The 14,960-nt window shown below is 40.2% G+C and overlaps 1 protein-coding gene across 1 annotated transcript; it reads left to right on the forward strand.

Moving 5' to 3' along the window:
• On the forward strand, positions 1-12,302 carry LOC143856423 (uncharacterized). The gene is made up of 9 exons (XM_077366628.1): positions 1-255; positions 1,893-4,285; positions 4,850-6,263; positions 6,910-7,259; positions 7,394-7,573; positions 7,849-8,009; positions 8,206-8,297; positions 8,375-8,507; positions 11,701-12,302. The coding sequence occupies exons 1-8, from the start codon at positions 72-74 to the stop codon at positions 8,404-8,406; spliced, it is 4,806 nt and encodes a 1,601-aa protein (XP_077222743.1). The 5' UTR covers positions 1-71; the 3' UTR covers positions 8,407-8,507; positions 11,701-12,302.
• Positions 12,303-14,960: the final 2,658 nt, after the last annotated feature.

The raw sequence follows: 14,960 nt of genomic DNA on the forward strand, positions 1-14,960 counted from the left end.
TCTAGGGTTTCAAAATCTCCCCTCTCTCTCTCTAGGGTTTCGAATCTTCTTGTTATGTTCTTTGCTATGAAATGTCGACGCTCGAAGACCTCTTTATGCAGATTTTCGAGCGAAGGGACCGGATCGTGAATCAGCTCAAACCACAGAAAGATCTCTACGATCAATCCCTCGCTTCATCTCTGATTATTAACGGAATCTGTCCTCCTTCATGGCTCTGGACTGCACGATCCAATGCCCTAACTATCGATCCCAAAGGTATTCTTTTTTTCCCCTTTACTGAAAAAAATTTCATGGGAACTTTTTCCTTTCGAGGAAAATAATATATTTGTGGTTAATTTAGAGGGATATTGTAGTAAATTGAAGATCCCAAACTTTTCCAAAAAAAATCTTGCAATCCAAACAGGACCTTAATGATATTTCGAATTCAAATTGGTTTGAAAAGTCGTTGGATCTGGATACAAATTCCAACATTTTCTTGAATTTTGTTGAAATTGTTTTCTCCCCACCTTTTTTTTTTTTTTTTTTTACTTTGATTTCTTGCTGTCTTGGTTCAAATTTATCGAATAATTATGTGGATCTGGTTGAAAGTCCGAAAGGTTTTCGCTTGTATGTGAAATCTCATTTTTTGTTACAGTTGGAGAAGGGGGCAATGGAGATCTTTTAGGTTTTGCACTGTCTTCTTTTTTTTTCCTTTTTATTTATCTAGGGGCACTAATTTGTTCTAACTGAGATTTTTGAAATTTGTTCCATTTAGAATGATGAAAGGAACCCTTATTTAAGGGACCAAGGGACATGTTTAGGTTTTTTAGTGTCTTTTTTTTCCCCCTTTTCGTTCTTCTAAATTTACTAATCCATTCTACCTGACATTAGGATTTTTTTTTACATTCAGAAATATGAAAGGAACCTTAATTTATCAACTATTTACCCGTCAGGAAATTATGGGATTGGTTTTGTTGTGAACTCGTGTCTGCATTTGTTTCTTTCGTCTCCAGTGTCTTTCTTATTGTTGTATCTTGAGAAAGTAATGAAATTGTCTCTTCATTTGCTTTTTAGGAACCAACCTTTGAGTCTTGTTTTACTTAATGTGACCATTTTTATGTGTAACAGTAACAAATGTGAAAAGTTTTGGGTGCCCATTAAGAAGTCTCAAGAAACCTTAATTGTGACTTACATTGCACTTTGTTGACTTTTCTTGCTTTTTTTTTTTCCTCTCTCCAGGGCTTTGTTTTTTCATTTTTTCTTGAGCTTCAGGGGCTTCTCTTCCAGTCTTTTTATGCTCATTGAAACTCATGTTCCCATTGGAATAATTCATCTAATTTTCAAGAACGCATAGCCCAACTTGGGCATGGGGCTCAGCATGTCATGAGGTGTTAAACACATCTACCGTACAAAATATGCCAATATATCTATTGATAATACCTATTAATAATAAAGCTTAGAATCAATGCTCATAAATTCAGACTGTAATGGAAATTGGTCTTTAAATTCTGACTTGGCCATATATTTCTAAAATTGGAGTTTAGAGATGTTATCTGGTTCTGGAAAAACTTAGTCAATTTGACTGGGTCCTGAGTTGTTCAATAAGATTTTTAGCATTTGAATAGAACATATTTATAGGGTCCAGATGGATAGAAACATTTGTAGCTACATAGGCAATGCCACAAAACAAGTTTGGAAGGGAGCTAGAGCTTTCCTATGATTGTCACATCAAATTCATTGTTTTTTCAGTGACAGTTAAGTGTTACATCTTGTAAGTTATTTAAGTGAAATCCAAAACTTTTTAGCCTTGCTTTTTGTCACAGCTTTCTCAGGAATCTTAGGTTTGTGTTTGCTTGATGTTCCTTGCCTGGTTTTGCCTATTACGTTATACTTGATTCATTATCTCTTTGCAGAGTTGAAGAAAGAAGACCTTATTTCAGGCCTCTTATTCCCACCTCTGCGAGCCCCCGTCCCATCATCTTCTGGTTGCTGCACTCATTACAACAAACCAGCTGTTAAGGCCGATAATAGGCAACTCTCTGATAGCTTGATTGTTGATACGTTTGCTTCAAATGGCTATTTTGATACGGATGATAGGCCAATGGTGGCACCTAAGAGTGTTCTCAATGACGGGGAGCTTGGCCAGAGATTTGTTACAAATGAAATTCCTGTGCTGGATCCTGCTTCTCCTTCTCCTGCAGTTCAGATGGATGCAAAGATATCAGAAATGTATTTTGAGCCAGATCAATTGTTAGCTAGGATCCAACGGTCAAGGACAAGGCAGAAGGCACTAGAGCTTCGAAACAGCTCGAATGGGAAAACAAGAAAGCATCAACATGAGGAAAGTGTTACCAATGAAAATCATACTGGTAGAGTTACAAGGTCTCGAACTGCCATTGGAACCAGAGAACCATTGAAACCGTTGAATGGGTATGGTGGTAGAGTTACTCGGTCTAGATCTGCTACCCAGAAGCTTAGCTTGGATAAATCATTAAAACCAGATAAACTCTTAAACTGCGATGGAGGAGGTGAACTCCAAATTTCAGTTGGTTCTCAAATGACTATACCACCAGAGCAAGCAGTAAATAAAGATATTCTTTCATCTAATGATGTCAACAATGTTGTTGACCTGAAAACTTGTGCTACTGGAATTGTAGGGACTGAGCTTGTTTTTGATGCTCCAGATACAGTGCATTCTGTTCTTTCTGGACCGAACAAGATAGGTGCTAACCGTCAATTGGGGTTGGAAATTCTTGTCTCAAGGTCTCCTCCGGAGATTAACTCCTTTGTAGAGCCAAAACAACTTGTTTTCGATGACGTAGAAGATTGCAGTTTGAACCAAGGCGTTAGTCCTGCTTTGGGAAAAGAAAAGCAGGAGAGCTCAATGGTGATTGGAGCTGTTACCGAGTTGGAACCTGCTCAATTATCAAATGGAGAAACCAAAGAGAAAAAAAATAATTCTGGGGATGAGTTGCTGCAGCAGGATGAACTGGAAATGATAGAATTTGTGAATAGTGAAGAAGAACCTTTGCAGGCTGCAAATGAATTAGTTGAGAAAAGTTTGGACCAGGCCTTCAACAACTTGGAAGATACCAAGATGGAACCTGTTCAATCTTCACCCTTTGTTCCTGCTTTGATAAAAGAAAAGGGGGATAGTTCGTTCGAGTTGGGAGCCGGTACCAAGATGGAACCTGTTCAATCTTCAAAGAGAAAAACCCCCTTTGAAGATCTCCGAGCGAAACATGATCTTTCCACGGATGAGATGCTGTCGGAGCAGGCAGTGTTGCAGAGAACTGGAATTCTTTACGGAGAAGAGGAAACTTTCAGGGTTTTAAACAAAACCCCAGCAGAGAGACTTGGATTAGATGAGGAAATGGAATCTGAACGAGATTTTTGCTCTACATCATATGTTTCTAAACCTTCAAATTTATATCTTTTATCATCCAAGAAAAGATCATCTGAAAATTGTGGAGATGCTCTTGCTGACACATTCGTCTCAAGCAATGGTACATCCGACCAGAGGCAACTCCCTAGAGATCATCTGTATGCCTCGCAAGAAGTTAGTGGAAAGATTTCATTAGAAAATCAGGTGCAAAGTGAAGCCGATTTTGATTTGCCTAAAGTAGTTATGAACCCCAAAATAAATAACTTTTCTCTTGAGAAATGTGTTGGGAAGCTTGATGATGGACCTACTAAGATAATTCCAGAAGATTTTCAAGTTGCAGGAGCTGCAAAAGATTGTCCTAAGAAATTGAAAAGCGCTGATTTTAATGATGGCGGATCTTTTCTTTCATCCAGAAAATCTGAAACATTTAAATCCCCAGAAATTGAACGTTATGCTGGTGCAAGAGATCTTGTAAGTCTTCATAGGCAGACAATAACACAAAAAGCCGGTCCAATTTGCAATGAATGGAGAAATGTTTCGTACTTCTTAAGAAGCCATGATAATGCTCTTGGTTCTTCCAAATCAAATATTTCTCACAGTACAAGGAATTCTCTGCAATTTGCAATAACTAATAATGTTGCATGCGGAATTTCATGGCCTATGCATAAGAGGAGAAAGACTGAGGGTGGATTAAATAATGTCTTCAATACTTCCCCAAGGTTAAGTCAGGGTAAGGCTTCAGAGGCTGTCCTGGAGTTTCGGAATTTCCCTACATCTCATGACTTGATAGTTGACCAGTCAAATGCAGTCATTGAGAGTCCTGGGTTAGAGATTCATGGGAGTAAGAAACACAATAATACAGATGGATTTGAATCGGCACCAAAGTTGCAATTATCATCCTTAACTTTGCAAGTCAATGAGGTAATTATGAAGCATGATTGTAGATTCTTACAGAATCCAAGTTAATTTGGAATATTGTTTGATAATTGATACACTTAATAGAAGACAAAAATGACGTCGAATAGATGGACGTATAGCCTTTTTTGATAATGAGCATCAGCTAGTGTAAGAGAAGAATAAAAGGATTCTGCTGCTCACTTTTTAAGCTCAATATAAATTTCTTACACGGGACTTTATAGTCAGACTCGTCTGACTTTATGGTCTCACTCTTTCAAAGGTTTGCGGAAGGAGAGCAAACCTTCGAAACAGATGGTGCCATATAGGTGGATCCCTCTGTATGACTAAGGTGCATATCTTTTTCCCCATTCAGATGGGTCTGACGAAATCATTGCTTATTTCTTATTCCCGTAGCACATCTAATTGTTTCTTCAAGCAACTAGGGAATGATTATTGCAAGTTATTTTCTTAGCCTTTAAACATCATAGCCTACATGCTCAAGTGCTTCTTCTTTGAGTAAATTACTTCTCTGATTTTTTTTAAATCAACTTAGATGCAGATTTTATGGCTTATAGTTTTGCTTGACAGGGTGATTTGGAGTTGGAAGATAAAGATCAAGATCGGTTGACCCCTATGGGACTTAAACCCACACAAGTAGAGGCTTCTCTTGATTTTGGCATGAGTAGACAGGCAGATGGAAATTCCAAGCGTTGCTTTAAGGATAGAGGGGACACAGAAGAACCTAATAGTATTCTTCTCAACCTTAAAAAGCGCCGTGCTTCAGATGATGGGTTAAAGTTTCTATCTGTTCGGGGTGAATTACCAGAGGAGAGCCCAAAATTTTCAGCTTATACCGAAGGAACTATGTCGGGGAAGAAATCTCACCATGGAGAGCAGGGTTTGTGTTCATATTATTCAGAATGGTCCTCACATCATGAGATCCTAGATTCCATTGATGCTGCTGAAACCATGCACGATTTTGAGGGGTTTATACCACCATTAGTTGTTGGTGATGGAATCATCTTTGACGGTTTAGATCCTTCAAGTATTACAAATGAGCAGGTTCATGTTCTTGAGCAGCTGGGAAGATCAACTAGCCTACCTACGCCTCTACCTCATTCTTCTACGGAGTATAAAATGCACTCAACACCAGATGTTTTCCGCTCTTTACCGAATGGACTTATGGAGCACATGGATTTGAGACGTTGTCTTCTCTTTAATGGTGACGATGATAAACAATTGAAGCGCCAGGTAGATGGCAAGCTTACAGATGTTTACAGCAATTTTGGGGCGGAAGTAAATGGTTCTTTGCTGGGGCGGTCTTATTCTGATTGTACGGTCTCTTCTAGTTTTCAGTTTGGGTGGGATGCTGGAAGACCATATACTCCTATAGTTGGCAAGCACTCTCATCGAATAATTTCGAAGTCTACTGGTGCCATTTCAGATAAGTATCATAGGCTGAACCCGGAGTTTACTTGTTTCCGAATTGATGAGGATTCCTGCACTAATGAAGAAAATGGGAATCTAGATGAGGTAGTGGATTCATTGCAGGAAGGAATTGACTCAAGGAAGAGAAAGATCTCAAATAACATAGAAACACTTGTCGATGTAACTTCAGAATATTGCAATTCACCGGCATTGGTTTCTGCAGGTGGAGAACTTCAAGATAGGGAAAGTTTAGATTTTATGAACACAGAATTGAAATTGCTTGGGACAGAGGAATGTGTCAAGAATAAGCCTGGAAACTGCTACGGCAATGGTAAAAAATATAAGAATGGGGAAAAGGAGAACCAAAATCCTTCCATTGGTGGAAATAGTGTGAGGCCGGCCACTGATCTTCATAACAGGTTCAGCAGATCAAAATTATCAAGGAAAGCTAGTGAAAAAAAAGGAAGCCAAACTTTCTTAGAGAAGGAGAGTAAAATCAACAATATTGTTTCAAACATTTCATCTTTCATCCCATATGTTCGTCAAAAACAGCAGTCAACTGCAGTTTTGACAGGTAATGACTTTATTATGTTTGAGAACTTTTACCTCTTTGCTTAAGGAAGAGGGTACTATAGTTATATCCAATATGGGAAAATAATGTAGGAGGTTTCCTTCAAATGCTCTTTTATTTATGAAAGAACAAAAAAGTTGCAACAAATAAGATGCATCAGTCAGCATTTAAAAAAAATGTTGATTCAAAAAAAGTTGCACATGTACCTATTTATGTCTATAAGCATTTGGGGGAGCATGCAAGTCTGTTGCACATACTCTAAAGAGAGACCACTTTCATAATGATTATGCTTGGAAGCTACCTGAATCATTTAAGAAACCAATGCATTTGTAGAATTAAGTTTCTAAGCATCTATTTTTGGATTGGGATGGTTTTATCGTGAAATAGATTTTGTTATAGACACACATAGTTTGCGCCAATTTAAAATCTGCTTAGCCAATTTCAACTTTCAAGTTTCGACACAATGCGATAAGGAGTTCTGTGTATTGAAAAATTGGTTCTAGTCCTGGTTGAATATATGATAATTCATTTATTATGGCTTAAGGTCTGCCACCTTTTTTCAGGTCACGTAGAAGTTTGTCTTAATTTGATGTTCTCTTTTTGGGGGTAGGTAACTTAATTTTTGTTTCACACTTTTCATGTCCTGTAGGAAAGAGGGACATTAAAGTGAAAGCTCTGGAAGCTGCTGAGGCTGCAAAACGTCTTGAAGAGAAAAGAGAGAATGAACGTAAAATGAGGAAAGAAGCAGCTAAGATTGAACGAGCAAAATTGGAGCAGGAAAACATCAGACAATTAGAACTAAAGCAAAAAAAGAATGAAGAGGAAAGGAAGAAAAAGGAAGCTGATGTGGCGGAAAGGAAAAGGCAAAGAGAAGAAGAAGAAAGGAAGGTGAAAGAAAGAAAACGGAGGTGTATTGAAAAAGTACAAAACCAGCAAAGAGAACATGACAATAAATTACAGGCTGAGAAAGAGGAGAAAGAGCTGCGTCACAAAGCTACTGTAAGAACTTTTTCGCAAAAAGTAATGTTTCAAGTGCACTTATTGTTTCTATTTTTTTTCTTTTTTTTTAAATAATAAGTGCACTTATTGTTTCTATTTTATCGTAGTATTAAATATGGGTATATATACTCCAGGATGAGGAGCGAAGGAGAAATGGTTTGGCACAACTGACAAAAAAGCAAAGTAAAGTAGAAAATGAAAGAGGAGCTGGGTGTAGAACAAGGAATACTAAAATCGCAGCAGGAGATCCCAGGTGTTCAAGTAGTATCTGTGGAGACACTGATGCTTACAAGGAGCCGAATTTTTGTGGAAAGGTGAGAAATCATTGTTGATATTAACTTACATATAATCTAGCAGTAATTATTTGTAAAGTTATGTATTTAACTTTTATAAACTGTGTTGTCTCTTTGTTTCTTTACTAGTGGCTGAATTAGATAGGTTTATCATAGCTCATGTGCTTGATTTGGTTGAAAACACAAGCATACTAATGAGTAGTTTTGTCAAAAGATGTACTGGCATAGTAGGGATTTTTTTTTAAAAAAAATTGAGATAAGGATTTGAAAAACTTTATTGAGATTCTTTGTTGCAGGTAGTGATCAATTCAGGTAATACACATATAGAAAATGAAAATGCTACCTCAGCCGTTGAAGTAAGGCAAGAAGTACAGTCATATGAAATTTCTCCGTACCAAGGCTCAGATGATGAAGAGGATGATATAGCAGAGAGGAAATTTATCCCTTCATGGGCCAGGTGAAATCCAAAAACATGCAAATTAAAATATGCTCTAAAAAAGATGATAAATCTGTTTAGTAGGAATCCATATATCATCTACATATAGATGGACTGATTCTTAGTCATTGACACTGCATTAACACTAGTTCATCCTTTTATTAAGACATCAAATTAGTTTACTAAAGAAAGAAATTGTAACCATGATTTCCTCCAGAGAAAAACATTTGGCTCGGTGTTTATCTTCTCTTCAACACGCAGACCCAACCAAAATTTTTCCTCGAGAAAGATGTTGCAATTTAAGTGAAGGTAATCCTCTTGAATCCTCATGAAAAATTTTGCTTTAGCAAACCATAGAACTGAAGAACAATATTTTCTCTTTGTAGTTCTTTTGCCTCGGAAGCAGCACCCTTCATAGGTGGATGATTTTATTGGTCATAGCAGAAGTGGTAGAATTCCTGCAAGATGTCTTAATTTGGACAGAAGAACGTTGTAACATCGTAGTTCTGTACAAAAAGGGTAATTTCTTTGCTCAGTTTGATTCAATTCCCAGTTTTCTTGCTCTTTATAACAGTTTTGTTTGTCATAAAGAAATTAGCCAAGAATCTTTTAATTTTCTTTCCTGAGAATTACTTGGTAGCAGGTTTTTTCTGGTGAGAACTTCTGTTGGGTTTTTCTTTTTGTTATCTGTGTGATCTCCACCCTTGTTTCTGTAGAGGTTTATTGGGTCTATCTCTTTAATGTCACTGCAAAGTTGAAAGTTCGTCTATCGACTCTCATCAAAAGGTTCTTTTGAGTTTTACTATTTCATTCATGATTTACAAAAAGCTTCCTCTAGAAGCTCGTGGAAGTGGTATTGCTTGAAGAATGTGTTTTAAGGTTGAAAATTTCCATTTCGATACAGGTCTTGCTAATGTGATGGTATAGATACATGTCTTGCTTATGTGATGTTTTAGATAGATGTCTTGCTTATGCGATGGTTTCTAATTGTGCATTTGTGCTTAGCATTTCCTGAAGTTTCATTTTAAAATTATATCATTTACACGTATTCCCCGGAAATTTCCAACCGTAACCAATGTGTTTCCGTTTCCGCGACGAAACAGAAACCAAAATTTAAAACCTTGGCCTTGAGAACATGTTTATAAAAAACAAAACGTGGTATATACAATCGTAAAAAGACCACACTTTTCCATGGTTGGGATTTTTACAAAAACAAAATTGATATATTCAGTAGCTTAGTACCAGTTGAATATCTATAAATTTTCATGGTTGGGATTTTTCCTGCTGAACAGTGGAGAGAAATCTTGGATTTCTAAGCAGATGTGGCGGGAATCCTAGAACATGATGCTTATTCGATGGGAAATTTTAAGAAAATCGCCGAGTGGAGATGGATCCTAAGGGATTAAGATATCCCCTATCTGGCAAAGACGAGGTGCTATAAATGTTATCTCCGAAAGCAACGGTGGATTTGATCGCCAAAGATCCTTCAAATCTTTTGCTCTGTTGGTGCTCGAATCAATCTCTTGAGCTAATATCTTTCTAGTTTTCAATCTATGGAGTTCCACTACATCTGTAATGGGGAAACTTTCCAGTCCATTGGAAAGCCCATCAGGGAGCTCACTGAGATTGATAAATCCTGCTTCTTTGGCCATGGAATGCTTGTTGGAAGGATTTCGATTGTGGGGTGCTGCCTTAAACAAGTCCCAGTGATAATTAGGGTCTTGGATTGTTTTTTTCTGGGTTATTGTGGTTTGAGATGACCATCCAGAAGCGATTAGAGTTTTCCTACTGTGTCAATGAATCATAGTTCTTCTGATACACTCAACTCATTCTGAGTCAACCCAGTGAGAGCAAAGGACAGGGACAAAATCTCAGTTGTTCGTTCCCATCTCTAGAAAGGGCTGATCCCATTCCTGCATCATTGGTCAAGTGCAAGGTTAAATTCAGATTCTTTCCTAAATAGAGACTATTTTCCTTGTAAACATGATAAAAGAAAACGTAATCAAATCAATGTCTTACTCTAAAATGGGAAAAAAACTTAAGGCCTATATTACAAATTAATCTCTAAACTTCTATTTAACGATAGAGGCACCTACCTGAACCAAATATAGAAAAGCTAAGATAAAATCTTATCTTTCTCCAACACAACCTTCCTTCTTTCTTACTTCAGACTTTCTGCAATGTGAAAATTGTTTGGTGCAAGGAGTCATTGTGGGGCCTACTTGTGTCGTCATGGGTGTCCATTAGAATTTCCATTGATGTAGAATCAATGGCGGTCCCCCACTACATGCCGAACTGGCCCGACATTGTGTATGAGCCAATGATAATAATATCTGATCTGTCTCTGCCATAAGCTTCCTTCTTCTTCAGGCTTTCCGCAGAGTGAAAGTTCTTTGATGCATGGAGTCATTGTGGGCCCTATTGTAAGGCCTTCTCGTGTCATCATGGGTTTCCATAAGAATTGTCATTGATGTAGAATCGATGGTGGTCCCCCACTACATGCCGAAGTGGCCCCTCTGACATGGTGTATGAGTCAATGATGAATCCAACAGTAGTATTAATTTTCTATTGCATTCTCTTGAAACCCATGATGATGGTCCCCTCACTTCCTCCTTTTTATTTCTTTTTGAGAGGCATCCACATATCATCCCACCTTTGTTTGTAAGCCCGAATTCCTTGCGTCCCTCTTCTTTGCAAGGAGGTAGATCTGTGAATTCCAAATGGAGTTTTTCATGGAAAAGTTGAGGTACCAAGTGCACATTTGGATTTCCAACCTCAGATTGTGAGTTTTCACAACAATTTTCTTGGGTTGTTTGAATGTATGATAGGTTTTCATGGATAAGGCCTTATCCTCGGCTGTTTTAGATTCCAGGATTAGTTGTTAACTTGTTATGGATAAGTTCTATCCACATGCTTTTATTACTGAAAAATAATTTTATCTTAAAAAACTTAAGCGTAAGTGCAATTTGACCTTATGGTAGAAATTACATTTATCCTCAATTTTTTTTTAAAATGAAGTGCTTTTCTAAGAGAGATCTTGTCATGGATAGTTGTGCAACAAACATTGGATAACTCTTATCTTCGAATATATATTATCCAGGACAATCTATCCTACAATAAAACAGCCTCTGTGAGCTCTCTAGCATTCCATGGAAGAGACAGTTTTAGTTGCACTCATGCTTTCTGAGATGCAGTCATCGCTTCTGTGTACTGCCGGTATCTAAAGCATGACTATCTTGTGCCATCCCTGCCCATTCTTCCAGATATAGGTTCATATTTCTATATTGCAGATATAACCATATATCCTCTTTACAAAATATAAATTTCAAATTAAGGGAACCTTCTTTTTTTGAAATAAAAAGAGAGCTCCTTCTTTGCCATCAAAATCTCTGCCTGGAATGAGCATTTTGGCTTTTAATTTCCTTTGATATGCGGAATCGTGTTAGTAGACTTACATGTTCTCTATTATTTTTTTACGCCGCAACTATATGCACTGAAATAGCAGCCTATTTGTACTCAAAGTTATGCTTGTTCTGCAACAATAAATTTTATGAGGTCTTTTTTTTTAATGTTAGCTCTTTAATATGTTTATATGTTATAGTTATTATGTACATAATGAGAATGAAGGGGCATTTCTTTTCTTCTACCCTGCAAATTGTATTTATCGCATTTGTACTTCATTATACTTACCCTGCAAGTTGTATTTATGTAGGGATGTGTCCAAACGAGTTCTTTGAGGGGACAAGGCCGCGATTAACAATTTTTAGAGTGAAGGCGAATTCTCCTTGAGCCATTGTACTCTCACTCCTTAATCAACACGAAACTTGGCAATAATGCACAATGGGCCTGTCCATTGCTTGAGCAGAGTAGGTGATATGGGAGATAACATGTAGAATGGGCAGAAACCTTTGGTTTCCCAATCTGATCCACAAAGAAGACTCTGAAACTAATGCAGAAATGTAGAATGATCATAACACCCAACAAGGTGCAGTTGCTTGCACTCTGCGTAAGTTAGCAAATTGGCCTATTGGCTGTTAACATGCACTGGGGTGTTCAGGTTGGGGAAATGTGGCTCCCATAGCCCAAATTTTAATATGAGCATATGGGATTTGGTTATTCAAACTCCTCATTTATTTTCTATGCATATGAATTTGTAGATGAATGAATATTAAGACTCGTGGATGGTAGGGATGAATAAGAATGTATGAGAAATTATATGATGCCCGACCGTCAAGTCCCGTGAAGTAAAGTACCACCCGTTTTGACAGTACTTGACGGTCGGGCACCATATAAAAACTCAAGAATGTATATAGTGGTGGTAATGATGATGATTCTCTATTTTTGTTCAAGAAATGATGATTTATTCATAAGGGTAGTGATATATTGGCCCCCTTTTCTTCCCTGGCCCACCCCTGTATTTCACCCACAGTAGGGCCCAAGAGTTGAATGGTTCAGATCACTGATGGACCCACATGAAGTTCTGTCTAGCAATTTATACATGGGAAGTGAGATATTTCACCCCCTTTTATTCCCCGGGCCACCTTCCTCTAGTGTGTGTGTATGACTATTTCTTGCATAGCAAGGGGGTGGTCCGGGGAAGAAAAGGGACCTAATATATCATTTCCCTTGTACAAGCCTCAGTGGTTTAGCTGTCGATGTGAGAAAATGTCATATAGATAAATGAAAAATGAAGCAAGATCCCACCATCCCCCATTAGAAAGAGCTTTTTTTCACTGCTTTAGCCTGTACCAAAAGAAGTTTAATTGGTCTTGATTTCACATACAAGGATAGTAGGATATAAACCCCCTTATGTCCCCTTGTAGGACGCAAAAAGTGCCTTTTATAATTGATCGTAAAAGTGAATATCTGCGTAGTTGTTATTTTAAGGGAAATGATTTCTGCACGATCTAGTGTTTTGACAAACATGTGCTCCACTTGTTTGTCGTGTAGTATTTAAAGGGATGTCAGAGGATATCATGTGATGGGGTGCGACAACGCAGCAGCCTATTAGCTTCCAACACGTGGCTAGATGGGGCCCACCGCAGGACCCTCGCCAGCAGGGGTAGTTTGGTAATTCCCTCGGGGTAGGTGAACCCGAACCTATAGCTGGTCGACACCTGCGTTGGAGGCATTAACTCCCCACCTACCCCAAACCTTCCTTATAAAAAGGCTTCCAAAGCTCATAAATCGGGTATTGAAATTCTCACCCACCACTCTTAAAAACACCCTCTTCACTCCGGCTCATACTGACTTGAGTGTCGAAGGGCCTGTCCGGAGTACACTCCGGGTCGGTCATTCTGACCTCGTTTGCTCCTGTGCAGCACACAGCTCATCCGGACTCTACTTCCCCCCAGCTCGGCTCTTACGTCACTGCCATATCTGTTAACCGATTTTGGGCATAACAGATTGGCGCCATCCGTGGGACCACTGAACTAAAGGCTGTTCCAACCACTTCACAAAAATGGCAGGACGCAAGAGTGCGCGGGTGCCAACCGCACGGACCACCCGAGCCGTGCTACCCGGCAGGACTCGGAGTGAGCGACTCGCCTCGCTGGTAGTGGCAGCCTCCGCCACGGCTGAACAAAACCAGCCTCGCTCCGTAAATCTTAACTCCATGCCGACTCCAGAGCAAGTCCAAGCTCTCTTCCAACAGATGACCGCTCTCGTTGGTCAGTATCAGCAGCTGCTCCAGGCGCCTCCCCAACCTCCTCCGGAAGCTCCACAACCTGTCCTCGAAAGGCCAGAAATCCACAGGGGAGGGTCGTCGCGTCGTAGTGAAGACCGGACTCACCATTCCCCCGGACAAGTCCGTCACCCCATAGCCAGGCATGCGCAGACAGAGCCGCACCGCCGTAGGAGGTCTAGGTCTCGCTCTGCGCAAAGGCGCCGAGCTCATGAGGAGCGCGCGCCACAGGCGAAATCAGGGTCCCGTCGTCGGAGTCCGGAGAGCCACTCCGGCTCTGCCGCAGGCCAATCCGTGGGGAGAAACAGGTCACCAGAACATAAAGACGACCCGGTGATGCGAAGGATAGAAGAGATGGGCCACAGAATCGAAGAGCTGGCTAAGGATCAAGGCTGGCCTGTGTCTAGGGCGTTCTCGAGCAGAACGCCGTTCACCGACGATGTGATGAGTGCCCCAGCACCAATGGGGTTTAAAATGCCAGCTATCCCGCAGTATGATGGGACCACTGACCCCGTCGACCATTTGGAGACGTTCCGGACATTGATGCTCCTCCACGGTGCGTCAGACGGTTTCCTCTGTAGAGCATTCCCGACAACCCTCACAGGTGCAGCTAGGGATTGGTACTCAAGGATCGGACCGAACTCCATCAATAACTTCGAGGACTTCGGAGAAGACCTAGTTCGTCACTTCATGAGCAGCCGCAGGCCAAGGAAAACAGCAGCATCCCTGATGACCTTGCGGCAGGAGGATAATGAACCTCTCAAAGCCTTCGTCAGCCGCTTCAACAGGGAGGCACTCCAAGTGCCAGATTTGGACCCCTCGGCCGCTACGAACGCGCTTCTCGCGGGTGCTAGATCGAATGATTTCCGCCGAGCAGTGGCCCGCCGGAATCCTCACTCCCTGGCAGACCTAATGTCCGGGGCAGAGGAGTACATATCTGTAGAAGAGACACTGGCAGCTCTGGATTCGAGTCGGAGGAGAACCTCTGATGACAGGAACCAAGACAAGCCCCATGCTAAGCAGCGCAGGGACGACAAGGTCGTCAGAAGGGACAAATCCCCGCACAGGAGGGAAGAAAACTTCACCCCTCTCAACACCTCCCGGAGGCATATACTGGCGGCCATCAGCGGAGAAGAGTTCATAAAATGGCCAACTCCAATGATCTCCAAGGGAAACAGGAGAGACAAATCGAAGTACTGCCGGTTCCACAGGGACCACGGACACGATACAGACGATTGCCGACAGCTGAAGGAGGAGATCGAGCAGTTAATCAGCAGAGGCTACTTGAA

This window comes from Tasmannia lanceolata, unplaced genomic scaffold, assembly GCF_043159265.1.
Source record: "Tasmannia lanceolata isolate RefF3 unplaced genomic scaffold, GAP_Taslan_0.1 ptg000023l, whole genome shotgun sequence".
NCBI classification, from domain to species: Eukaryota; Viridiplantae; Streptophyta; class Magnoliopsida; order Canellales; family Winteraceae; genus Tasmannia; species Tasmannia lanceolata.